At 37.9% G+C, this 26,914-nt stretch overlaps 1 protein-coding gene across 3 annotated transcripts in view; it reads right to left on the bottom strand.

Annotated features, from left to right (window-relative positions):
* Positions 1-26,914, bottom strand: part of adamts3 (ADAM metallopeptidase with thrombospondin type 1 motif, 3) — a 180,808-nt gene that overhangs the window by 22,270 nt on the left and 131,624 nt on the right. The window contains exons 15-20 of one of the 3 annotated variants that reach the window (XM_088076379.1): positions 23,982-24,105; positions 17,113-17,196; positions 15,816-15,896; positions 9,800-9,963; positions 4,176-4,332; positions 2,374-2,506 (exon numbers count right to left, since the gene is read on the bottom strand). In XM_088076379.1, coding sequence (XP_087932505.1) covers positions 2,374-2,506; positions 4,176-4,332; positions 9,800-9,963; positions 15,816-15,896; positions 17,113-17,196; positions 23,982-24,105 — 743 coding nt within the window. The remainder of the gene's footprint in view (positions 1-2,373; positions 2,507-4,175; positions 4,333-9,799; positions 9,964-15,815; positions 15,897-17,112; positions 17,197-23,981; positions 24,106-26,914) is intronic. The other 2 variants (XM_042488052.2, XM_088076380.1) reach the window with 2 other exon arrangements.

The following is a 26,914-nucleotide window of genomic DNA, read 5'->3' on the forward strand; positions in this document are numbered from 1 at the left end:
TGTAGTAAAGTATTTTTGGTGTACTGCATCTGGACATATAAACATTTTTTTTCTGGCATACATTATAGTATGGTAGTATGTGTATTTGAACGCACAGTTCATGTCTGAATAAATTTCATGGCAGACCAGCTTAGTAATAGTTCCTGGGATTTTTCAGTCTAAAGTGGACTAACTGATCGGTTCTGACATCTCTGGAGCCATGCTGCGACCTTGGAGGTTAAATTTGTCCATTAACATGCACAAGACATAGTTCAGTCAAAAAACAAACAGAGGCTGACTGCAAAAAGCATCGGACCCCTGAGATATTTGCTTTTCTAGTTCAAATGGACTCAATCCGAAAGAGAAGTCAGTCAAGCCTTGAGAGAGAAATACAAACAGTTTCCGAAACAGCAGAGAGTGAATGTTTCAGATCACAGAAGCTTTAGATCTCGCCTCTCTCGTTCTTTCGGTTTAAAGCTCGGCAGATCAAGCGGCGGGTAAACATTAGCTTACTATAGGTCTTCAGCATTGCATCATCTCTGAGTTTTGAAGTTGGCTGACAACCTGAGTAAGCTTCCTCATGCTGCAGCTTAGAGGTTTGGATGATTTTGGCTGCAGTTTTTGAGTTTTTACACCACAAATCAGCTTATGCATCCATTTCTTTCACCTTTAGGCCTTTTTTTTCATGGCTCTGCATTAAGACTCCATCGCCTCTGCCAGCACATTCATTTCCTCAGATTTTTCTTTTTTTACCTTCACACCCCTGCTGCTGCTTCAAGCATAGCTGCTGTAAACAGCTTGAGTGCCTTTTTGCCCAGCGAGGCCGTTTTTTCACTCCCGTTATCTCCTTCCAACGCAGCTGTCTTCGCTTTTAAATGACTTGGGAGGAAATGCTGCTATGATGGATCTCTTGCGACACAACTCATTGCTCTCCTAACAGGTCACAGTGGAAGGATGTATTGATAAAAAGTGGACCAGTCCTGGTTCGTGGCACCACAGATCTAAGGCTGCATAATGTGACATCATTTAGAGATTGATCAGTTTTGACTCGGTCTCAGATTTTGCAGCGGAGTGAGCCCTCTTGACTTTTACACTACTCTTTGGTACAGAAAACTGCGAATGTGTAGACAGTTTACAGCTCACAGACACTTAATACTTAAAACAAACTTAAGTCTCTGGATTTTTTTTTTTTATCTAGTGTCTGTTGTACATTTAGGACCCGTTGTTAGTGCAGTAAGCTTGTTTACTACATGACATGAACGCTGCTGTCACACTTCTAATACTGTTCCAACTTTAAATCTTTAAAAAGATAAAATACTTTTCCTTAAATGGATAGAAATAGATGCTTTTAAATAAAAGCAAAACTTATTGTCGAATATTAGTATTGAACAGCTAAATCAGCTTCGGCTTGACATGATTCTGATTCCACTGCAGCCCTGATGTACTCATTCATGAACTTTGGGCTTGAAACAACCTGTTTTTCTCAAGTCAAGTTGCTGATATATCGGTAAATTTTTCTACAAAATGAAAAGTGAAAACATGTAATCAGAGTCAGAGTCCCTGTAGAATCCCCACAGACCTCATGTTAAAATGCCAAACTGTACAGACAAATGTGATCACTGCAGGAAGTTTCCACCATAGTTGGAAAATTGGAAATACAAGAAAAGTCTGTTTAGGTGTCATGACGGGTAATATAATGACATATTGTTTCCCTTAAGACAATATGCATGTGACAATGATTTTTCATACTGTGGCACATATCCATACATATCACTGGGTTCATATTAACCTTGTGGGATGTGTTACAAATCATTGTGCAGGACTTTTTTTATGTTTTTTATTCTGCATCAATCTGACGTGTAACTTTGATTTGTTTTTGTATTTAATTAGCTGGATGAGCCAAACAGGCATTTACATCTGGTTATTGTATTCAGTCACACTTTCTCAATTGATTCTCCAGGAACTGTACTGTTTCATAGTGCATGCAAATGTTGCGATATAAAGGGATATGCAATGATAGAGGATTTCCCCACTCTATTAAAATGTCACCTACGCTGACAGATCTGTAACGAGCAAAGAAATCCAGGACAAGAAATATAAGCTATGAGCAGAAATCTCAAGTGCTTAGAAAAACTGAAAAAACAAAGACGATGGAAGTGAAATTACCATGGTTCACATCTTGATAAGATGGAATACATTTTTGGTTGTCAAGTGCTTATTTTCAGTTCATTTCCACACAAAGGAGCTAATTAAAATTCAGCTCACACTGAGGGAAGCCATATTAACAATTTAATCTTAATAGACTGAAGCTAAGTCCCAGTTCAAATCTAATCATCTCTTTCCAAAACTGCCCAGTATCTCCTCGTGTGAGGGGACTGTGGACTCTGTACTCACTGAGGCTGCGTGCAGTCCTGAAGGTTACACATTCTGCGGATGGGCTTCGGCTTCTTGCTGGCGTCACAGTAGCCCCGATGGACCATCTTGGTGTCTCCTTTCTTTCGACATCCATATTTGGTGTACTGAAACCCTGTAAAACAAATGAAGACTTTTCAGTACGAACACTTTCCATAAATAAAAGATGCAGTGAACACTTAAAGGAAGTCTGAGAAGAAAATAAATCAGTATTCCTTATTCTTCAGACCATTTCAGAATCAAATGATAATTTTGTCAATTTTAGACTTGTTTGATTTGTGTTGCGGCAACACTAAACATTTCAGAAGTTGGGCTTCTTTTGTTTAATAATAAAAAATAAAGAAAAAACATGTATACTTCTTAAAATACTGACACAAGTACAGTTATTGCTGTGAGTGTCAATAAAATTTAAATATTTCAATACAGTCACTTGCAAAAGGTGAAAAAGATATTCTTATGCATATGCAAGTGACTGTATTGGAAAATTTAATTTTTTTTTTTGACAGTCACAACATAAGAACTATATTTTCCCACACCTACATAGTAATTTTTCCCCTCTAGTGTGATTTTGAAAGGATGGTGCCAGATTTTTTAGGTGGTGCTGTATGAGATACTTCTGTAGTCAGTGTATGACTTACAGTAGCTGGCGGCTGACGCTCGCAGTTTGCAGAAACAGACCCTACAGCTCAGCATTACAGTGTTTGATAGAGGGGTTGATATCAGAATGCATTTTTGCCACTTTAAAAAGGGCCTATCAGTCTGAGTGGACGCTGTATTGAGAGTGTTTTCAACGTGAAGCTCCTTTTCAGTCACATCACGAAACAGCTGCTGACCCAAACAGCTGACCAGCGGTGGATGACAAATGTAGTGCTGTGTGACAGGGAGGTGAAGCCGTGAAAATTCTCTACATACAGCGTCCTCTTAGACTGATATTTATTTATTTTTTTATGCCTTTTTTAAATCGGCTAATACGTTTTGGTATCAACTCCTGTAGAGTTGGTGCCTTGTCAGCTGTTGCAAATCAATTATTATTAGCTTTAGTTTAAATTCATAAATTAGCCTGGGCACTGGCAGGTTTTTCCTCACCCCATATATTAACAATTTCCGTGTATTATTCATACTTTTCTTACTGCTGAAAACGAGCAGCTAATGCAGCTGCAGCAAGTTAGTGGGGTGACATGCCCCGTAAAGCAGGTGCAGTGTTTAACTGTGACAGCGTTGTTTACACGCAGCATGTGCTTTGTGTGTTGACCTATATTTTCCACGAAATTCAAAATACCTCCCAAGTATATAATGTTATCATAGTCATCTTCTTCTTGGCTGCTTGCTCAGCGTTGTTTGAAGGTGTCACTGAACTTCAAAATAAAGGCGCATCCGAAAGATGGTGATATGGATCCCTGTTTTCACCAAGTCGATAATCCTGGATCGTTGATCACTGAATCAATGCATTGATCCCATAGCTGAATTGTTACACCCCTTAAAGCACTTATGGGTTTTTTTTTTTCTTAATTTTTAATATCTGATGGTACAGATATGTAATAAAAGACACAAATGTAAAATAATGACCATTAAATGCTTTTGAAATGAAAAAGTAACAACAACTAAAAAAGGATGATCCGTGATAAATTGTGCTTAAAAACAACAACCTACAACAAGGATCTGCATGAATAAAAGGCTGCCTATTTACAAGAGCACCTTGTATATTATATTCAGATAATCACAGTGGATAAGTTGAAGACAAAAGAATTCTCTGTATTTTTTTATTCTAATGCAGTGTTGATTACCTCCCGCACAAGGCTTGGAGCACGGAGACCAGCTCTTCAGAGCCCACTCATACGTGTCCTCCTGAATCACATTGTTGTTGTTAACGGGCACCGAGTCTTCATGGATGATGTACTTGTACATTAAAGTAGATCGTGTTTCATTATCTTTGGGTATTATCTGCAACAAAGAGAAGGAAAAAAAACACATTATACGCAATGTGCGAATTAGAGCAAATACATTTGAGAGAGGCAGATAATGCAGGAGTTTTTTCGATAATTTCAACTCAAGTCTGAGTGACAACTAGCACACTGCTTCAATACAAGAGGGTAATTGGTTGAAGACAGGACTGGAAATTATCAGACAAAAGGAGAGTTCAAACACAAGATAAGGCTGAACCCACAAGGGCGCTGAGAAAAGTATTCTCTCTGATCTCATCTGTACTTTTTACAGGATTGCTGCTGAGTGGATCACAGAGTTCAGCTCCAAATAAAAACTTCTGGCAGAATAAAATAACCTCCAGCAGCAAAAAAATGACAACCCTGAAGACGAGTGTGGGTACATTTCAACGATTGACACATATGCATGCACACAGAATACTCAAACTGCCAATGCAGGCTGAAGAATCAGAAAACAGCATGGTGACTGTAATCTTTTTAAATCATTCTTTGATACATATAATGTAAATATTCACAGTATAATCTTTGAGCTCCAGCCATGAATTGAGATCAAAGCTAGCACCGAAAATAGCCTGAGCTGCCTTTAAGTTGAACTGATACCACATTTATTCATACAAAACTAATGTCAAAGTGATTTTAAATTTCATTGTTAATGTTTTTTTCATTGTTATTTCTCCACCCGCCAAATGGACATTAAAACATGCAGGATGCAGGAAAATCTTCAGTCCACAGTCCACAAAGTTTTCTTTGAGCCCAGCCTCTCCTTCCTGCCTCATATTAACCACATCACAAAGCAGCCCTCTTTAACCTCCGTAACATCCTCGGACCATCACTGTCACCTACTGCTTTCATCCATGCACATGTAATATCCAGGCTTGACCACTGCAACAGTATCCTGCCCTTTTCTCTAAAGTTCTTGATGGAGTTGGTGCCGCTCAGTTTAAATCTCTGATAACCTCTGTGAGCCTTTTCAGTCTGGTTTCTGCTCCAAACACAGCACCAAGACTGCTCTGACTTAAGTCACTAAAGCCGTGTTTTCTCCAAAAGTTTTCTATACAGAACCTTTGGAACCAAAAGTATAACCTACAAAGAGGTAGACTTTGGATCTGGTTAGCGTTTCCACCGCACACAGTACTCTTACACGTGGGTGGGGCTGTTTTCACTCACTGCTCCATCCAGCAGCACTCGCTGTATTTTCTTGTTCACCGGTGATACAGAGTGAATGCTGCAGCCCGTTTATCGTCCACACAGCAGGGCTGCAGCTGGAGTGTAAGTCTCTCTCTCTATGTGATATTTATAAATAACGGGTTTGTGCAAGAACAGGGTTTAGTGTTGCCGAAGCGCACTAGAACAAGGACACATTTTTTTCACTGAGTGAGGTTTAGAATAAATGCAGTTCACATAATGCGGCTGCAATTAATATATATTTTTTAATAATTAATTCTGATTGTACTGCTGTTTTTCTGTTTTTTGGGTGCCGCTGGCTATAGTTGTATCAGGAATCTTTCGGCACCGGGGGATTTATTAAAGCGTTTGGTTTTAATGCTGTGGGAGAAGCTGCATTTTAAAGTGATTTAACAGACCTCTGTGTGAAAATGTGGGTCTTCGAGGCATCAACTTCATTTTACTGAGTTAAACGTTCCTTTATTCTCTTCAGGGTGACTGAAGAACAGTGGAGCCCTTTTCAGATGTTGAATTTGTGACATTTTTATCTGTCATAGTGCTTTTTCTCAGTCTGAAATACACCTCTTATATTAACAATTTCCTTCCATTCATTCAATAATGGCTGCTTTAACAGAGATTAAAAAAAAGTATAATTCAAAAGACCAAATGTATTATTTCAAATAGTTTTGGTCCCAAAAGAAGAACAGTTAAAATATTTAAACTTTCATTTAGTTGATGCCCTCACAGTGTTGCATGAGAGGGGAGAATACTGTTGCATTTTCAATTTATTTTTAAGTCCAGAGAAGCGTCAATGACTCTCAACCATTTTTGACACGACACTAAACAAAACTTTAAATGCAACACTTGTTTTTACTCCCACTTTTTGCAGATTTAAGTTAAAGATGTGAGACGTTTTTATTGACAGATTCTTTTTTTGGGCTTTCTGCATACAGTGGTTTGATTGAAGAGCTTTAAACTTCAGTCCATAGTATGTGTAGCTGACATTTCAAGAGTGCTGAACATAGACTAACTTTGTTTTTATTGTAAAGTTTAAAAAATAGCTTTTCTAAAGCAAAACATTGCCTGTTGATTCCAGCTCGCTAAAGACATTATTGTGCACTTTGCACTGACACAAGAACCTGCTCTTACTTAAATATGCACACTTTTTGATCCTAAGCTTCTAGTTTCTTTTACTAATGCTGATTTCTTCTATTCTTATTCAGCGTTTGCTCGGAGGGATCTTTGTGTGTTTCTGTCCTCTCAGCCATTGTACAGCGTTTGTTCTCCATGTAGAAAAGGAACCTTTCATACTAAATAACATCTATTTATAAAAAGGACTATCTACAAACTAAAAGCATAAAATAATGTTTAGAAATGTAGAGTAGTCTTCTAAGCTGTTTGAAAGAGCCCAGTAAAGATTTTTATGGTATGAATTTCCAAAATTTTCAACAACAGTGTATGCCAATTATATAACTGTAATGTAGTGGCTTCACTAACAGACTGTTACAGAAGGAGCCTTCTCTGGAAAACAGCAATGAAAAGGGATGCACGTCAATATTGGCACGTCATTGGTTTTGGCAGATATCGGCTTTGAAATTAACAACATGCTGATTTCTGTTGATATCACAAATTGTTTTTTTTTGTAATTGAAGTGAACGTAGAAAATATGAACCCTACCCTAAGTATTTTTCTTATTTTGCATAATGAATAAATACTGCATACACTGTTGGCATTGTATTTCATGTCTCCATCTGCTGCTGGGCCATCACCAAGAGAGTATGCATAAAATGATGTTAATCCACTACAGAGGAGACATAATCATCACTAATATTAGGTGGAAAAAGAGGATATATCGTTGTTGGTATTGGTTATCAGCTAAATGAGTTGTTATGTATTACATATCGTATATCAGCAAAAAAATTGTGCATATATCCAATATTGTGCATCCCTAGCAATGAGATAAAAAGCACAAATATTACGGCAGAAGAGTGTTTTGTTTTCTCACACGCCTTTTGTCTTCCTGCACTGTACTGAGACATCTGTGGTAAAGGTCAAAAGTGACTGGCAGCTTAATGATGTGGGTAACCTTTCATTTTAATGCTGCTTGACCTTACCTTTGCCCTTGAGACAGTGAAACAACATCTCTTAACCCTTTGAAACCTCAATCTACATCACCTTTTTTGTGCTGCATTCATACACTTTTCCCAATTATTCAAACCTCTGCGACCGAGCAAACTGGTAAAAGGCAACATGCAACCTAGCAAGAAATGTCACACAAATTGCAAGAAATTTGTTGATTTAGAGAATTATTTTTTTCAAAGCTGGGGGAAAATGTCCATAGAACTATTTTCACAATTATCATAATTTAATGTTCATTTTTTTCCCACTAAATTATTAAAATTTTTAAGCATTTTTTTCATGTCTATTTCTGTTTTTTAAAAATGTTCCTGAGTTTTTGGTTTTTTTTTTGGTTGATTTTAAATTAATTTTCTTACTACTTCTTATTTCTTGCAAGTTTATGGGTAATTTTTAATCACTGCCATTTTCTCATGTTTTCAAAAGAAATTAAGCCAATTTTGCAGGTTTCAAAGGGTTAAAGGGGCTGTTCATCCTAAAATCCAAAATACTCATTTCACCTGTAGGGCTATTCATCGATCTAGACTGTTCTGCTGTGAGTTGCTGAGTGAGTTACCGAGTGTTGGAGATATCGGCTGTAGAGATGTCTGCTTTCTCTCCAATATAACTAGGCTGGCACTCAGCTTGTGCTGCTCAAAGCACCAAAGAAAAAAAAAAAAAAAAAAAAACATTTGAAAAACTCAATAGCAGGTCTCCTTCAACAAATCATGACCCGGATACTCAGATAATCCACAGACCTTGTTGTGAGCAGTTTCTGGTGAAAACTGTTTTCTTTCTACCACAAAACCCTCACTATCCTTTTCAACATCAGCAAAACTCACCATTTTAAAGCCCTCCACCACCACGTTAAACAGGTAAATACGACCTTGGTTTTGCATAAAATCTGCCTCTCTTTGATGTTAAGTTCTGAGCGTTTCAAAAGATCCAACAACTGAATGCTTTCACCTGATAAATCCTTATCATTTCTCCTCCCAGCAGTCTCTCAATAAACGAAAAGCTATAGAAGTTTGCAATCTCTGTGAAATTAAGTTTCAGACGTTTCATCAGATGCTCACGTAACTAAAGTGGTACAATCATGATGTATTCAAATAAAATCACAAGACTTTTCTATCATTGGCAGCAGTGGTGATCTCTGCTTTGATCAATACCAGGTTTGATTCATGCAACGTAAAATAACTCACTCAGGTCTCAGCAGGAGGGCTGCGCTTCACTGCCTGTCAGTTGGGGATTTAATAAGAAGATTTTACTGCAGCATCTGAAAGTGTTGCATGCTCAGACACATCTGAACCCCGGCAGCACTGAAGATCTCCATCAGCACAGTTTCAGGGCGGATGACCACAGTTTGTGTCTCCAGCTCGATAACTGACTAAATGTCTCTCCTTCCATTTGTGAGTTATTGAGTAATTGCCAGAAAAGTGTTTTTGCAGGATATTTTCGTCATCGTTGATTTTTGACCTCTTGGATATAAAATGTCAGACCTTCATCTTTTTATCCTGTCAGAAGATTCTGTCAAATTTGAGTGTATGGATTCTTGAGTTACAGCCAAAAACATGTTTTATGAGGTCACTGTGACCTTTGAGCTTTGACTAACAGATTCAAGACGGCACATTCTTGGATGTTTGTGCCAAATGTGAGGAAATTTCCTCAAAGCCATATTGCGTTCATGAAAATGAGTTGGATGCAAGGTCACGGTGACATTGCTGCATTCAAGTGAATGTTTAAGTCAAATTTGAAGAAATTCCCTCAACATGCTCTTGAGATATCGTGTTTACAAGACTGAGACAAATGCAAGGTCACCATGACCTTGACCTTTGAACACCAAATTCTAATCAGCTCATTGTTGCGTCCAAGTGAATGTTTCCGCTACATTTGAAGAAATTCCCTCGAGGTGTTCTTGAGATATTGCATTCACATGAATGGGCCTCTGGCCTTGGCTATCGTCAGTGTAGATGCATAAAACACTGCTTAAAAACGTTTATAATTATAATCTCATTGGTTTCTTAATAAGTTTCATGAACTAAAATGTACACATTGTGACAGAAAACTAATCAAACTAAGGGACTGAACTGAATGTCTGACCTTCTTTTCTACAGTGCTCATTGTTAAACAAATTGGCTTTCAGTGAGATATTGAGATATAAGCTCTGACACAGAACACGGTGTTATTACCAGAACCACGACGGGGTCGTTCAGAGGTCCGTCAGTGTGCAGCGTCTCTATGTCGTCCTCGATAATGTAGTGCCACTCCACGCCCAAGTCGATGAAGCTTCTGGACTTGACCTCCTCTCCTTTCCCGTTGAGAATGTAATGCCCTGTCGCCTGGTTCTTGATTGCTGTAATCAGTCATTTGGTTATGAGGCAAAGACAGAGAAATGGCTTTGAGTTATTACAGAATTATTACACTGAGATTAAAAAAAAGCTCAAATTGTGTCTGAAAAGGTTGACTCATGGAATCTGTCTAACCTCCAGCACTTAATTATGCCTCAAACATTATGATGTCTGATTCATGCTGTAATTTATAAAAAAAACAAGCTGATGCGGTAAAACTTCTCAGAGGTGACAGGTTGAGATGGAAATGAGTATGTTTGCCAGCTACTTAAATACATCTGATACATTTAAATGCAAATGAGTTACAATGAAAAGACGCTAAAATGACTCGCATGTCTCTGGTGCTCAAGTCAAACACTTACGTCTGCATTATGCTGAGTGATATTAAGTCTTCTAGGAATAAAAATAAACTTTCTCATTTGATGCCTCGCAGGTTAATTCAAGAGGAAACCACTCGACTCAAACTTGGCTCCCTGAATTTAGCATTTTATGTTTTTATTTTACTTTATAATTACTATACTCTTTAGAGAAATACAATTACCATGCTGACACAAAATCTGTATCAAGCAATAAATAAATATTTTGTTTTTATTGTCAAGACTGTTGATCATATTTAGTTCTTGTTGACATTACGAATTGAGATTTATCGTACACTGTAGGCAGCATGAAGGAGAAACTTCAATAAAATTAAAGATTTTGAAGACTGAATTGAAGGATTGTTTGTATAAATATAGACAAACAGATCTGAGCTTCTGGGGGTGATTCCCTCTCTAAATGAAATGTGTTTTGGTTTTTTTGTCCTAAATTTATCTATTTTCTTGATTTTACTTACATTTTTTTTCTTTAAACTGAGTGTGAGATGTTTCTTATTTAATTTTTGTCCTGATTTGTCTTGTCAGAGGGGGTTGTGGGGGATTGTTAGTACTGCATCAACATTAACAAAAATATAAATCAACTAAAGGCCAATTTATACAAAATATCTGAATCACTTTAATTACCTACAAATGGACCTGATTGTTCCATAAAGTTACTTTGACGCTGAATGTCAGCAAATGTAAAAGTACAGTCCAAGGTTATAAAATTAAACATAAATTTATACTGAATTTGCTAATATGCATTTGCAAATAAAAAAAAAATACTACTGTAAGTGTTTCTTATCTGACAAATAAAGTGTTTGCCTAAAGCACCAGAAAACGTGAGTCCATCCTAGAAGCAAACATTCTCATTTTATTTAAAACTCGCTCTGAGTTGTTACATGGTTACTGATGTCTGATCATGCAGGGCGTCGACTCTGATGATCATACTTTGACATAAATGCAGAACTAGTGGCAAGAAACTACAGAGAACACAGTCCTTGAAACGTAAGAAAGTCAGAAAATCTTTTCAAAGTGATCCATCAGCACCTGCCATCATCTCTCAGATAATGACAGTGACAGGAAAGATGGATGATGTCTACAAAACTACAGCAGAGGAATAATCGGGCTGCTAAAATTGTCGGAATAAGATTCATCAAGTGCCAGATGAACACTTCAGATGAAATCACAAGAAAAAGTATATTTTTACACTTTTGCTTCTGCAGTGAAGAGTTTCTATCTTTTCTCCCGCAGCTGCACATTTTGGTCAAAACAAAGGGGTGAACAAATCCTACCGACGTTTCTCAGTGATGGATGCTTTGTGATGATGGATGCTATTTCATGTGGCACAGTCCAGCTCCCTCCGGAAGCACAGACACGATATCCCGTCACACAGAGCGCTCAGTGGGACCGTCAGCTTTATGAAAAACTAGGAGAAGCTCCAACACAGCCATTACAGCCAGATCCAGAGAGTGTGGAGTCTGTTGTTTAAACTTTTTGGGAATGCTGAGTAATCACTAACAGTAGTGGATGAGGTATTCAGATCCTTATTTCAGGAGAAGTACTAATACTACATTATAAAACAGCTCTGTTACAAGTAAAAGTCCTGACTTTAATTTAGAAAACAGAAGTATTATTAGCAAAATGTACTTTAAGTATCAAAAATAAAAGTACTTGTACTACAGAAAATACGATATCACAGTTCACAAACTGGCGCATTATCATATCTGACATTATTAGACTGTTAATACTGATGCATGAACGTGTCAGACTCATTTTACGGTTGGAGCTACTCGAAGAGGAGCTCGTTTTAAGTCAAAACGGTCACAAGGTAAATCTGAGGACTCGTGAAATGATTTACAGGAGAGTGAAAACTGATACAAACAGCATTCCTTTTAAAATAAAAAACTTTTCTTGCCTCTTTTTTGTTAAATGTTAAATAGTTTTTACCTCTTTGAATCTCGAACAGTTATTCAAATAAAACAATGTGAGACATTTACAGGGAAAATATCAACAATCATGGAACTAAATGACTAAGTAACTAACAAACTAATAAATAAATAAACTAACAACCATTTATAGACATCTAAAATGTGACATGAGACCTAGTTAGACACTGTTTTTGGTAGAGCGTCACAAACCAACAAGGTTGGAAACTGCTGGTTTTATCTTTATCTTTGTGTTATATTTTAAAAATTATGTTATTTAAATATTCATCTGAAAAGTAACTACTTTTCTAACTTGACACGATGGAAGAGCTGACTTTGTCATCTGGAGTTGGAGGGTTTTGTGGATGGTGAGGCCCGGAGGCGAGATTACTGCCTAATGACAATAACAACAAATATTCTTGTGTTAGTGTTGCTCCTTCAGCTGTCAGATAAATGCAGTCAAGTGAAATGTACAATATTTCTCTCTGAAATGTAGTGGGGTGGAAGTGTTAAATAGCATAAAATGGAAATGCTCAGGTAAAGTACTTCAGTGTTGAACTTAAGTACAGTTCTTGAGTAAATCTACCAGGAGAAGTTTTAGCTGGTTGCAATGTGCAGTTCAGTAGAGGTAAACAAAAATAATATCATATTTGCATATTTTCAGGTAATTTTCTTGTACCCTTTTTTTTATACTAATTGCTAATTGTTGTAATCATTTCTCCTTTCATTGCTCATTGCCTTCTTCTCATGTTTTTGAGAGAAATCAAACCAATTTCCTTGACATTCCCTGTTTTAATCCCATCTGCAGTTTAAACAAACATTTGATGAATAGATCTCTAATAAATAATCACCCTCCTCACCATATATGATCTCAGTGTGTATCCGGCACATGGCAGCACTGGACTACAGTTACTAGTGTGAATGTCTGTGATTGAGTCTGATTTGAGATTGAAAAGTTCTCTCTGCACGTCAAAGCTTATCAAGAATCCCACAGACAGGACGGGCGAGCGGAGCCATCATCATTATCCAGAGCTCCTGACGTCATTTTCATTCTCATCAGCCGGGGTCAAGACCTTGTAATAAGGCTTTGAAACGCATCACACTGAACTTAAATTTGATTTATGCATATGAGATAAATGGATGGTCAATATATGTACGTTAACTGTGAATTGAGGAATGGCTCCTAAATCAGATAATAATCCCAGAGCAGGAAATAAGGAAGACCATACTGATGGCTCAGGGCACATAAACGTCCCTACTATCACTCCAATGCATTGAATAGAATACAAAAGCACAGAGAAACTATTTTTATGGACATTCACTTTCACATTCACTTTCCTTTAACCCTTTGAAACCGGGATCAGTGTAGGTTTTCTTGTGCTGTGTTCAGAAACCTTTGAAATCTGACCAAATTAGTCTGATTTTTTGTTTTAAATGGGTTAAAAAAAAAGGCAATGAGCAACTTAGCAACAAATGTCCTTACAGGACTTGTAATTGTAATTGAGTACTTTTGCAGTGAGATTTTTGTACTCATACTTGGGGCAGCTGTGGCTTAAAAGGTTGAGTGGTTCCTTCACTAATCTGAAAATTTAAGGTGTGATTCCTGGCTCCTCTAGTCTGCATTTCGAAGTATCATCGGGCAAGATACTGAATCCCAAATTGCATTTGATTCTGTGAATTTGACGTGTTAAAACGCTTTCAGAGGTCGGAGGATTAGAACATTGCTATTCATATGCAAATACATCTATTTTGAATACTTTTACTTTAACTCAACTAAATGATGTGAATATTTCAGCCACCGCTGGCAACTACATCAGAGTTTAGATTTAACTTTTGGGGCTCTTCAGCCAAGGTTACTTGATTTACCATTGGGAATCCCTCAAGAGGAGTTCAAAGCTCATTTATTGCAAACTTAAGTTAAGATGAAGCAACAAAGAGACAGAAGTACATCATTTTGCAGATCTGTAGACTTCAGATCATATTTTAGCAGCTTTACTGCAAAATCAGATACAAGTGACAAATCCTGAGAGGGCGTCCTTGAGGTTGAGTTGAGCTTTAGATAGAAATTGTATCAATCTCACAAGAATATCAGCCCGGTATGCTTTTCAAGCACGATTCCTCTTTGATGAATAACTCCTTCACCGTTATATATTATCCAGTAATTTGCATCATGCTGCTTGTCGTAATGCTTTTAAACTTATAATATGAGGGACATTTATCATCTTGTTTATTTTATTTTTATAGAGATTTATTTCACACAAGATTTTTTTTTCTATTAGCTATAAAGGATTTTCATCTTCTTCACCTCTCTCCTCCCATCATTTAGTGCATTTACTCAAAGGCTGTACCTAATTTTAAGGTTGTTGTATTTATGTAACTCTATCCTTCTACTCCACAACATTTATTTGACAGCTTTAGTTATTTAGCAAATTTAGATTATTGATACAAAATATAAATAAATTGATACATTTATTAATATATATGACTCTCAAATGGGTCATTCTGCATAATAAGTACTTTTACTTTTGCAAGTATTAGCTAAAAGCTAATACTTTGATGCTTTTAATTAGGCAAGATTTTCTAATGCAGGACTTCTACTTGTAACTTGAGTATTTTTACACTGACGTAGTAGTATTGCCACATTTGCTACTTTTTCTAAATTAAAGATCTGGGTATTTCTACCACGGCTGTGAAAAACACACAGTGCCTCTGGCTGAGGAGACGGATGCTGACCCATTTCACCTCGTGGATCCTGAATAAATCACGCTTTACCTCGGGCCACTCGAGAACAAGAAAAAAACAAGATTAGCTGCTTCTTTCATGCTGTCAGTGATCCGTCTGACAGTCTTTTTAAGGTGCACAGTTGTTTGTTTTAAAGGAATAAATAACTTTTGTGTTCTTTGCTCTGTTCAAACTTTTATGGTTGTACTTTTGGTTTTGGTTTTGTTTTGTTTGTACTTTTAGTTGTCCGTTAAGAGTCCAGTCCCCCTCAGAGGGCTTTGTGGCTTCATAATAACGCAACACTTCTTCCTCCTACGCTTTAAAAGGAAGAAAATCATAACTCCTGTAGCCACGCAAGGTTTTTGTCACTTAAACATAAAAAACAAAAAAATATTTCAGTGTTGGGCTGTTGTTTTTCTCCACTGTAAATAGAAATCACAGTTCATTTCCTCTGATTCTGTGTTCAGAATATCCTACACACGTCCTGCAGCAGAGAAACGAAGATATTTCATTCTGAGTTATTCTCTGTTTCTGTTATGTTGGTCATGAATAACGCCTGCTCTTTCCAAACGTGTTCGACTGTGACTGTGAATTCACCTCAGCGCAGTGGAGGCCTGGAAAGCAGTCAGTCGAGAGAGATCCCACTAATCCAGAAATCTCTCTTTAATAGACTGATAAATAATAAATGAACAATATTAAGACCAATTTTCTCTGCCTACATAGAGACAAGAATAAATTATGCAAAGTCTGTAATCTTTGACTTTATAGCGTATCTTCTCATTAGTCTTCCAGGAGGAGAATGGTGACATTTTCCCTCTGATTTCATACATGTGTAAATCAGAAAGTCACACTTACCAAGAATTTGAGGGGAGGCCTCGTGTTCTTGGATGATCACATGTCTAGCTCCAGGAGGAATGAGAAACATCTTAAGGTAACCTTTGCCAAGTTTGCAGCAGCGGCAGCAGAAGCAGAGGATGGAGGGTTAGGAAAGATAGAGACAGAGACAGGTGAGTTAAGCTGATACAGAAAAAAACAAGATGGTTTGCAGCGGTGGACATCACGCATGTTGCAGAAGTTTGGTTGACTTTGCTCTACAGCAGTGATACTCAACTTACGGCCTGCAGGCCAAATCTGGGCCCCAACAGATTGCCAAGTGGCCCCCCAAAACCATTTTCTGATAACAATAAAAATAGTTATTCACACTGGAAATTGTTGATGTCCTTTTATTTGCATAAAACAGCATCAAACTAAATCTTGTTCATCAAAAAAGTGCCAGTGGAGGATCCCCCAACACCTCCAAAAAGAGGTCCTAGCTAAGCCCCTAATGTCCTGAAATCCTAGAAATGTCCTAAAATCCTGAAATCCTAGAGGTGTCCTAAAGTCTACGAAATGTCCTAAAATCAGAGAAATGTCATAAAATCCAAGAAATGTCTTATACCTGCGAAGTGTCCTAAAACCCTACAAATGTCCTGAAAGCAGAGAAATGCCCTAAAATCCAACACAAGACTTAAATCTGAGAAATGTTCTAAAATCCTTAAAAATGTCCTAGAATCCTAGAAGCATCCTAAAATCCTAAAAAATCTGAGAAAGGTCCTAATAACAGAGAAATGTCCTAAAATGCTAGAAATGTCCTAAAATGCTTGAAACCTCCTATAATCCTCGAAACATCTTCAGATCTAACAAAAGTTCTAAAATCTTAGAACTATAGGTCCTGAAATCCTGTAAACATGTATGGAGTTGCTGGGACTGGCCCCTGGCCTCCTGTCGTTCTGCAAAAGTGGCCCCCAAGCAAAGCAAGTTGAGTACGCCTGCTCTACAGAGATGTTTGACGAAGTTAAGGAAAGGTCTACTTGTCGGCTTCGTTTCTCGCTGTAGAAGCCTGCAAGTAAAACTTTGATTGAAACAGCCGCACATTCACATCCGTCTGTGTCAAAGGACTCTTAGAAATATCAATAACAACCTTGTACTGCTATTACACAACTCTCAAATGATCTTCCCGTCCTTTGCTTTTATATCGATTAATTGCAGACAGGATGTGAATGCCTTCAGCCGTGTTTCAACGAGGTATCAGGAGCAGTTTTTTCAGACTACAGGGCAGCAAAGTGGCCTTCTGTCAGGGATGTCCACCGCTCACAAACCTACCGTGACTCACCGAGTACATTTCTAGAGTCTTCAGTTTCATTTAAAAACACATTTCGAGCTCCTTTGGGCAAAGAGAACGCTCCTCTGGTCTTCCCTTCAAAAAGAAATAAATCAGTGAGTTAGTCTCGCAGGGTTTCTTCTCCATCTCCGTTTTACCGGCTCACACTTTCTCTGCAACAACATCACGTACAGTGGGAGCATGTTCAATTAGCAAGCAGGCACCTGAGGAATTCACAGTGGATGAAGGAGGCAAGCTATTTTTGCCGGTAGGGTGGCACTTGCCAATCAGCAGGATTGAGCTGCAGCGCTCTAATTACTCGCCCTTTGATTAGACAGGAGGGCCAGACTCTCCTCTACCTCCTGAGGCAGAAGCAGCACGTCACTGAGGTGGTTATGAATGCACTGACACGCTGTAGCAGAGTTTCACACCAGGTATCTGCGGTATATTAAAGATGATAAAGTGCAATCTAACTTTTGAAAAATGGCAAAGATGCCCTCTCACTTCTGAGATAACATTTTGTGATGGCAGTCCATTTTGGAACCACGAGCTGCTTGATAGAAATAACAGTTTGATTGCAGAGTTTATTGAAGACTGATTTAAAGTACTGCACACAAGCCAGATGTCGAAAAGGACACTTCAGGTGTGGATGCTTGGCTTGAACTGAGCTTCAGCATGCCAGATGAGGTTCAATAAGATTATAATAACATCCCAGATTGCCTCCAAAGGTCTGTGTGACAATTTTGTCTGAATGTTTGTTTGTTAGACTGTTTAAGCTATTAACATTAAAATACAATTAAAAAACATTTCTAGAGAGTTTTGGAGACTTGACTGGATAAAGAGCCCATTGCAGTTACTGCAGTCGAGTCAGACCTAAATAGACACTTAATTAGTGACAAGGAACAAAGAACAAAGGAAACAGCAGCGTAATGACTCATGTCTCTACAGTAGGTCTCTACAGCGTTAGGCCTCCATCTGCAGTAGAGCTCTGATTCTCTGCCTGAGCCCGATTGGGCCCGATGTGATTTCTTGTTATTGTACCTGGGCTTGAATCGAGTTGTTTTTTTACTAATTTAGCTGTTTGTTTTTTTTTAAAGAACCTGGCAATTTTCGTGCATAAGTAGCAAGAGTTTAATTGGTGGATTCAAGAGGGAAAAAAGAAAAAGAGGACTGAAAGAGGGAAAGTTATTGAACAACGCAGCAACATGGTGGAGAACCGGCAAAGATAGAGAGTGTACGCAAGAGAAGGACGAATAACAAAAGAAATATCCCTTTTCCACCCAAATGAATGCCTTTGCATTCTTTAAACACAAGTAAACACGGCAAAAAGCGACTTTTAACTCCTCTCTCATTGCCACTAGCAGTGAACGAGCATGCCTTTCTGTGTGTCTTTTTGCAGCCATTGCAGCCATTATTTACAATCGAAGGCGACGTAGGTGTGTTATTTAAGCGATAATGGAAAGGACAGCCCCTTATACATGGGCGCGATCAGGTATGAGGGATTTCTGGGAGCTGATAATCCACAATTTCACAGAGAAATCGTGGATTCAAAACTTCCGGATGATCCGCTCAACTTTTGAAGAGTTATGCGATGCAGTAACAGATCTTGTAGCTCCTGCTGCATCATGAGGGAGCCAGTTACTTCCGACAAGCACATAGCCATAACATCATGTGACCTATAAAAGCCAAAAAAATGATTCCATTGCAATTTTGCGAAATATTGCCTTTTCCAGTTGCTTGAAATACCACCTCAGGTGAACGTAAAAACTGTTATGTTAAGTGTAATGTGTTTTTTCCATTAGGCGTACTTTATATTCTCAATTTCAGTTTGCCCATTTTGAGGGTTAATGGAAACCCGCCTACTGCTGATCAGAGGATCAATGATTCTGTTCTCATTCCAGCCATGCAAATACATGAGAAGAACCAAATGAAGCAGTCAGACCTCAGTGATCATTAAACAATAAAAATTCTAATAATAAAACCCTCAGTTGGCAAATGAGTAATTACATAAATAAATAAATTAACAGGTAAGTGGGCAGCATAGTGTAAAATCATAAAATCATCATAAAATTTTAAAAACCAAGAGAAATTTTTCAAAATGCCCTTGATGTGGTTGGAAGTGCTTTCTTCTGCCGGCGGTGGAGATGTGCGTTACATGCAGCAAAGACCTGAGATCATCATGTGCTCGCCACATCGCCATGATCACCCTGCGCTCAAGACTGAGGGACACAGCCCACTCTGCTCAACACGTCGTGCACAAGACGTAAGACTATTGAAATAAGGAAAAGGAGAAGGGGTGCGCGGAACACATCAGCCCTAAGCGCATAAAATATAACAAATATATTTCTTCTCCAGTAGAAATGCAGATTTTTGAATCGGGCTGCTGTGGGTCGGGCTCGGGCAGAACGATGCAGGTTCGTGTAGAATCGTGGCTGATTTTTGGGGCCTGATCAGAGCTCTAATCTGCACTACAAGCTGCACAGACAACGCTAGGAAAGAGGCTGTGAGGGATTCAGTGACACTGGATACTTGCATATTGTGTTTTCCAACAAAGGGGTTTCTTTTTGGGCTCTCTTGCTTAACTGTTTCCCTGTTAAAAAATGTGAGGGGTTAGAAGAAAGTGAGATGTTATTTAACAGAAAAAAAAAAGAATGATCACAATTTCAACAACGCTGAAACGGTTTGATGAAGCCGTCATATTCAGGCCCTCAGAAAGTCAATTTTAATTTTTCTCTGAAGCTCTCTATTGACATTGTGACATCATGTCGCTCAGTCGTTCAGTCAAATGACAAGTAATTATTGACAGATGAGGCTGGCATCAGAAATGGATTTCAGAGGTCATCATGAAACCGTTTTAGCAAACGCAACGCCGTCACTGATTGTTATTCTCTTCATGCTGGAGGTTAATGTGAAACACAATTAAAAAAGAAATAATCACATACTCACACTCATCCACCTTCACACCGAAACAGTGTAAAACGTGTGTGTGTGTGTGTGTGTGTGTGTGTGTGTGTGTGTGTGTGTGTCCTGTGTGGCTGCAGAGTGGAGATAACCTGCTTTAATTGAAAAACTTCATAAACAGGGGAAAGCCCACTTTGTTTCTGAACTTACAAACTGGATAAAAAAATAAAAAGAAAGACATACTGCATTAACAAACGAATAAAAATTAAAAGAGGGGCTAAATTGCTTCTCCACTAATTAATAACGTTCTCTTAATCCATACGAACCCAGTGTTTGGAGTGACGGCTGTCAGATACTCCGCACAGCTCCGTGTCGCTCTGCACTCTCCCTACAGACTCATTTATTTGCTGCCAGTTCAAAGCAAATACAGTAGAAAAGTCACAGACATCTGCACGAGGTGGATGCAATGTTCTCTATGATCTCAGAGGGGCTTTTCATAAATGCACCAACGTTTGATACACAATACTGTAACATTTGTGACCACTGCACAATCACACCACAGTTGGTACATGTCTCAATATCACTGAAATATTTGTATCACCATGCAACAAGATGTGACTGAGAGACATTTGCTTTTTTCGGAGAATGAAAAAACCTGCTTAGATTAGTACACAGTTTGTGATGTGTGTTTGTCATTTTTGTTATACTTTAGAAAAGGGGTCGACAGATTATCGGCTTGGCAAATTATTTGGGCTGATATTTGGCATTTTGCCAATCATCCATATCAACGTTTTATTTTAATGATCAATGATTAAATTAATTGATTAAAAAGTACAAAGAGTGTCAGCATGGGAGGGATTTTTACTTTGTAAAACCTAAGAAAGTTTTTATTTATTCATTTTTATTTAAAATTTCACTTGACTTTGACTTGGTTTTGCATTTGATGTTTAAAGTAAATGTTCATGTAAATAAAAATTTGTGTTGGAGTTTGAATTCTAAACTTCAACAGAAATATTTTCGTTGTTATTTGTTGTTCCAAATAATAATTATCAGTCTCATTTACTAAAAAAAATCCAGAAAAAAATGATATCTGTTCTCCCTGAGTTTAGAAGCCTCTTCAAGAAGACAGCAGCATTGTGAGAATATCATGTGCAGGCTCTTCCTTCCTTACATTGTTACATTGTGTTAATTTTCACTTTGTTTACAGTCTTCGGTTGAAATAATGGTATGCAGGTGTCTGTTGCACCCCCCTCCTGCATCCTACAAAGGCAGAGGAGTGACGTAAATGCAATCATTGTCTTTTCTCAATCTCATCTGCAGCAGTCAGGATGATCTGTTCCTGGAGTTATCATTGTATGTGTTTCCAGCTGCATGATTACTCTGCAGAGTCGTCTGCCAGCTCCCTCACTATTTTCCTCAGTTTTATTCATTTGCAGGAAATAAAGGTGGTTAAATTCCTTCTTTCTGTCCAGCTGCATATCAGTGAGCTTTCTGCTCCGAGGTTTACCATCTGAGATGTGGAAACTGGGAATGTTTCCAGTTGCTACTACAGGCCAGTCAACAGTTATTCTTTTTATATTAAGTGCACACTGTCACTAAATCAGAATTGGTACTCTGCCACTTCAGCCCTGTGGACTGTGCGTCACAGCTTTTCTTTTTTGAGAAATCCAAATTTGTTTGCACGGTCAGATTTTGGATGTCATAGGAAGTCAAACTTAAGCTGGCAAAAAGTAAAATAAATGATTGAAAGAACCAGTCAAGGGCTGAAAATGAATACTAAAGTGTTGTGTGTTGATGAGAGGCTGACTCTTTAACACCTGGATCGACATCAGTTTTCTTGTGACACCTGAGAAATCTGGTTTCATTTCTCTCTAGAACATGGGAAAATATAATGAGCTGTAAACTGCAGAAAATCTGTAAAAGGTGACCAAACGACCTCAAAATAATGTCAAGATTACTGTACTTATCTTATCATATCTTATATTAAATCTTATAAATATATATTTAAAATCATGTTACAGAAATATCTTTTTTTAGCACTTTGTTTAAATAATTTTCTTGTTTGTTTTTGTTTTCTTGCTATATTTTTTTAAAATTTTCGGGTAATTGTCTTGTAAATCACTGCTTTTGCTTAATTAAAGGTAATTTTGTTACATCTTTGTTAATTAAAAGAAAAAAACCAACTTATTTTCAGGTAACTTTTGTGTCACTTATAACTGATGTTTTGTACATTTTTGGAGCACTGTTAAAGTTTACACTTAAAATATGTTTTGCTGCTGCCCCTCTCAGAGCAGTGCACCGCTTAGCTTCTGTGCTGCATTTGTGGAACTGTACTTCATTTTTCAGAGGAGGAAGGTGGCTGGGGTTTGACTTTTTTATTTAAAATAAATATAAAATACTACCTTTTCAATCTGTATGTCCCTCATCTAAGCCAAAATTAGAAAAAAAAGTCCTTTCTCAGCGCTTAGTTTTTTTTTTTTTAAATGCTTATCACCTGCAGGGTGATTAAAGCTGGAACTACAGCTACAAGTGTTTTTCTTAAGCATCATGCTGTGCCCTCTTCATTATCTGATATTTCTCCAGCTTACTAAAGTTGAAGTACAGATGTGCAACATGTTTCCTCACTAATTATCTTGTGTCAGTACATGTAGAGAAGCTGGCCGCTGCCTAGCTAGCTGCCTCCATCTGCAGGACACAGCACTGTCTCGAGAGTCTCTCAATAATTAAACTACCAACTTCAAGTCCGTGTGCATGGTGAGCCATAGCAACAACCATGATGCTTTATCCTGCATTACCAGAGAGCTCAAACCAATTAAACTGACTCAACGGGGTTTCCCACACAGTCATTTATTTGTGCCCCCCCCCACGATTAAAGAACCTGCTGCCACATATTGATTTAATATTTTTGGAGCTGGACCATTCATTAGGAGTGCTGCTGGAGCGTGTGGTTATTTACAGCACCACAGTCTCTTTGGCTAAATCCCACGTACATCATCCTGCTGCTGTAAATACCCTTACTATTTAAAAATTGGGCCTTTGTTCATGATGAACATTTGAGGCTGAGGGCTGCAGGCAGGCTCAGAAAGTTATATGACACATTGTTGGTTTTGGTCTTAAAAAATTAGAAAATTATAGAATAATAACAGTCTTATCCCTGAAGAGTAAATTAATGGGATATTAATTATGGAGATACATAAGCATTATGAGTCTAACTAGTGTTTGTTTCCGAGCAATTTGAGTTTGAATTGAATGAGGAGGGAGTGTTAAATAGCTGCACTCAGTATCTTCTTTCAGAGTGCTTTGACTTTTTGTGTGGCTGCTCCAAGCACTTCTAGCTGAAAATCTCTCAAATTTTTGGAGAGGAGCTCATTTTTACTGTCTAACCCAAGCCTTACGATGGCAGTCAGAAACGATCACTACAAAGACAGAAAAGCCCATTTGTGGGAGCAGATTGGCAGGACATTAAATGTTGCTAGTTAGTGTTGTTAACTGCATAGTCAGCCCCCTATTAACGAAGCATTCACGTCAAAAAATTGTTGCCAAAAAAACAAACAAAAAAAAAAAAACCCCAGCAAAAATAGTCTCTTAACACAACCACAAAGTCTTTGATGTAATTAAATTTGTTCTTTTGTACGTCATCTGCCAAATGAATTAATATGAAAGCTAAGTAATGGACTTAAATGCAACACTGCACAGTGTTAAAACTTTGCCTTCGTCTTGTGTATTTTCGTCTCATATCAGTTATTGTAATATATTCATGGGTGCAAAGAAATGCAGTATGTGTGTGTCTAAAAAAGCAAATCATTCACTCAAAGTGTATAACAGATTATAAACATTCATAATCTGGAGTTGAGAAAACAAGCAGGGAAAGAATTAGGAAAAATCATTCATGTAACAACAACAACAACAAAACCCTCTTTGTGCTTTAAAAGAATTCTTGTCGCAGGCGTCGTGTTTGTGCTGGTTTCATATGTTCTTACCAGGTTTCTTTGGAGTTCGGGTGAAGGTCCCTTTGACGGTGCGGCAGTGGGAGTTGTCCCCACCACAAACGCCACATTTGTCCTCAACTTTGTTGGAGCCGATCTCTCTGTCGCAGCCGACTCTCTGGAGACCAAGACAACAAATACACAGAAGAGCTGAGATTCTTTTTCATCTTGGAACCATAACATTCAGAAACTGGTTTTAATGAGAAGCAACCTGTCAGATGTTTCCTTTTAAGACTTCAACAGCAATGAATTTATTAGTGCTGCGTGGACTTAGAGTTGTGTTCGCAGGCTGCGGCCTGATAGAATAAACAGATTTAAGGAAATTTGGTGAAAAGTTTGACAGTGGGCCAAAGGACATGTTATACAGATCCAGTTAAAAAAGCGCCACCATGAGTGCGTTTTTAAGATCCTTTCATTGGTGGAAAGTAACTAAGAATATTTACTTAAGTACTATACTAAAGCAGAATTTTGAGCTTCTTGATTCTTTCAGTGTTATGCATCTTTATACTTCTATTCTACTACATTTTAGAGGGAAATGTTGCACTTTATTTTATCACAATATTTGTTTGACAACTACAGGTACTCTACAAAACATACAAAACATGTCCAAAAAATCCATTATGATGTGTTATTATAGATTAACCATATTATAGATCAACCTTAGGTGGCATCACTTTCCTTGTGATGCTTTCACATCCCTTTCACAAGTATCTAAACCTTTGAACTGAGCAAAATGGTGCGATTCTTTTCAATAATGTGAAAAAGGCAATGAGCAACTTGGTAATGTTTCACAAATGACAAGAAATTGGTAGTTTCAGAAAATAATTTTTAAAAACAATTAGAAATTAAAAAAAAAATTATCATTAAATATTTAAAATTATGTTACAAAATTATTATAATTTTTAGGCAATGTTTTTTGCAATTTTTAAGCAATGTTTTTTCTTAACTTTCTTTTGTTTTTTTTATCTATTTTTTAAAATGTATTATTTTTTCCCACTAATTTTCACATAATTCTTGTAATTTTTATGAATTTCTTGCAATGTTTTGGGTCATTTCTTCTTTAGTTGCTCATTGCCTTCTCCTCGTGTTTTTGAAAGAAACCAAGCCAGGTTATAAAGGGTTATGTAACCTGACAGAATATACATCTTTTAACATGAGCTCCACCTTTGACAGGTGAGCATTCAAGTGATAAACACTTAAATGCATCAATATTTATATTAATATTATATTGTATTTAAAAAAGCCTCGGTCCTCTACCAGAAGTCTGGGAGTTAGAGGTGCAGTATCTTAGCTGCTCTAAACACCGCACTCTTCTGGACAGAAACCGAAGATGTTGTATCTGGAATTTTTCGGGAGCCACTCCCCAGTCTGGGGACCACAGCCGTTGATGGGACCACTTGCTTCAGCCTCTGGTACTTCTCAGTCTTTTCATGCTCTTTCTTGATAATGTTACTGTCACATCTCCCTCAGCTGCCCTCCTCTGCTCTTTGTCAGCCACCGCTGTGTCTGGTTGGTTAGCCAGCAGCTGTCTGTCAGTCTGGAGCTTAAAGTCCCGCAGGATCTTAGCCCTGTTGTTCCCAACCGCTTTTGGTGTTGTGTCACATCGGGATTTGGGGACTTCAAATCCGTAGTTTGCACAGATGTTCCTGTACACTGTCACGTCTACGTGTTGGACTGTCTCAGGGGCCTCTTTGCACAGCCTGCACCAGGGGTCCTGTCTGCTATGGTAGACCATTGCCTTCATGGCTCCGGTGCTCAGGGCCTGTTCTTGCACTGCCATGATCTAAGTATATTTTGAGTCTAATACGTTCGTACTTTCACTTCAAGGCATGACTTTAATTGTGTTTCTACACTGTTGTTTTGCTACTTTCAAAAAAGATCGAAGTACTTTTTCCAGCACTTTATATGTTGACTCATAAATCATTACTCATCCTGAAAGGCAGTGATATTCAACTTACGGTCCACGGGCCAAGTCTGGCCCATTTTCTAATTAACAATAAAAATAAATTAATTTACACTAGGAATTTTTTTTGTATGTGTAGTACACACAAGTGCCATAAAAAACGCATCAAAATAGCAAAAAAAGTGCCAGTGGAGGGTCCTTCGAACCCCTGACAGAGGTCCTAGCTGAGCCCCAAATGTCCCACAATCATAGAGATGTCCTAAAACCCTAGAAAAGTCCTAAAAATCTAGAAAAGTTCTCAAACCCTAAAAATGCCCTAAAACCCTAGAAATGTCCTTAAATCCTGGAAGCATCCTGAGATCATAGAAGTTCCCTATAATCCTAGAAATGTCCTAACATCATTGAATGTCCTAAAATCTTGGAAATGCTCTTGTATCCCAAAAATGTCCTAAAATCCTAGAAAATCCTACAAACCTTCTCAAACCATAGCGATGTCCTAAAAATGAAATGTCCTAATCATCATAGAGGTACTCTGAAATACTACAAAAAAAAAACCCTGGAAACATGTATGAAGCTGCTGCAGCTGGCCCCTAACATCCTTTCATTTTGCAAAAGTGGCCCCCAAACGCAAGCTGAGTATCCCTGCTGCAAGATATAAAGCAACTATTTTAAATATTTCACTACTTATCCTGTAAAATGCATCCCATCTTATTCAAATCTGGCATTTAATATAACTGGATATGCCTGCCATAACTATCTTCATTTTCATTTGCTTTTAATTAGCCACACTGTTTTAGCTGCCAAGTTCTTGTAGCTGTGACACATTTCCTTGAAACTGTTTTAACCCTTAACACATGGTGGAATGGAAGTTGTGGTTGGATGAAGAAAAAAGGCTGCAACAGCAACAACATGCAGCTACTTATGTGTACACTTATGTGTACACTGACATTCTGCTTTAATTAATTTCTGCTGACGGGGGGGAAACCTCAGGACATGTTGGTAGTAAACAAAACATCATTATAAA

Source organism: Plectropomus leopardus, chromosome 4 (genome assembly GCF_026936395.1).
Source record: "Plectropomus leopardus strain MGB_pleo_1.0 chromosome 4, ASM2693639v1, whole genome shotgun sequence".
Lineage (NCBI taxonomy): Eukaryota > Metazoa > Chordata > Actinopteri > Perciformes > Serranidae > Plectropomus > Plectropomus leopardus.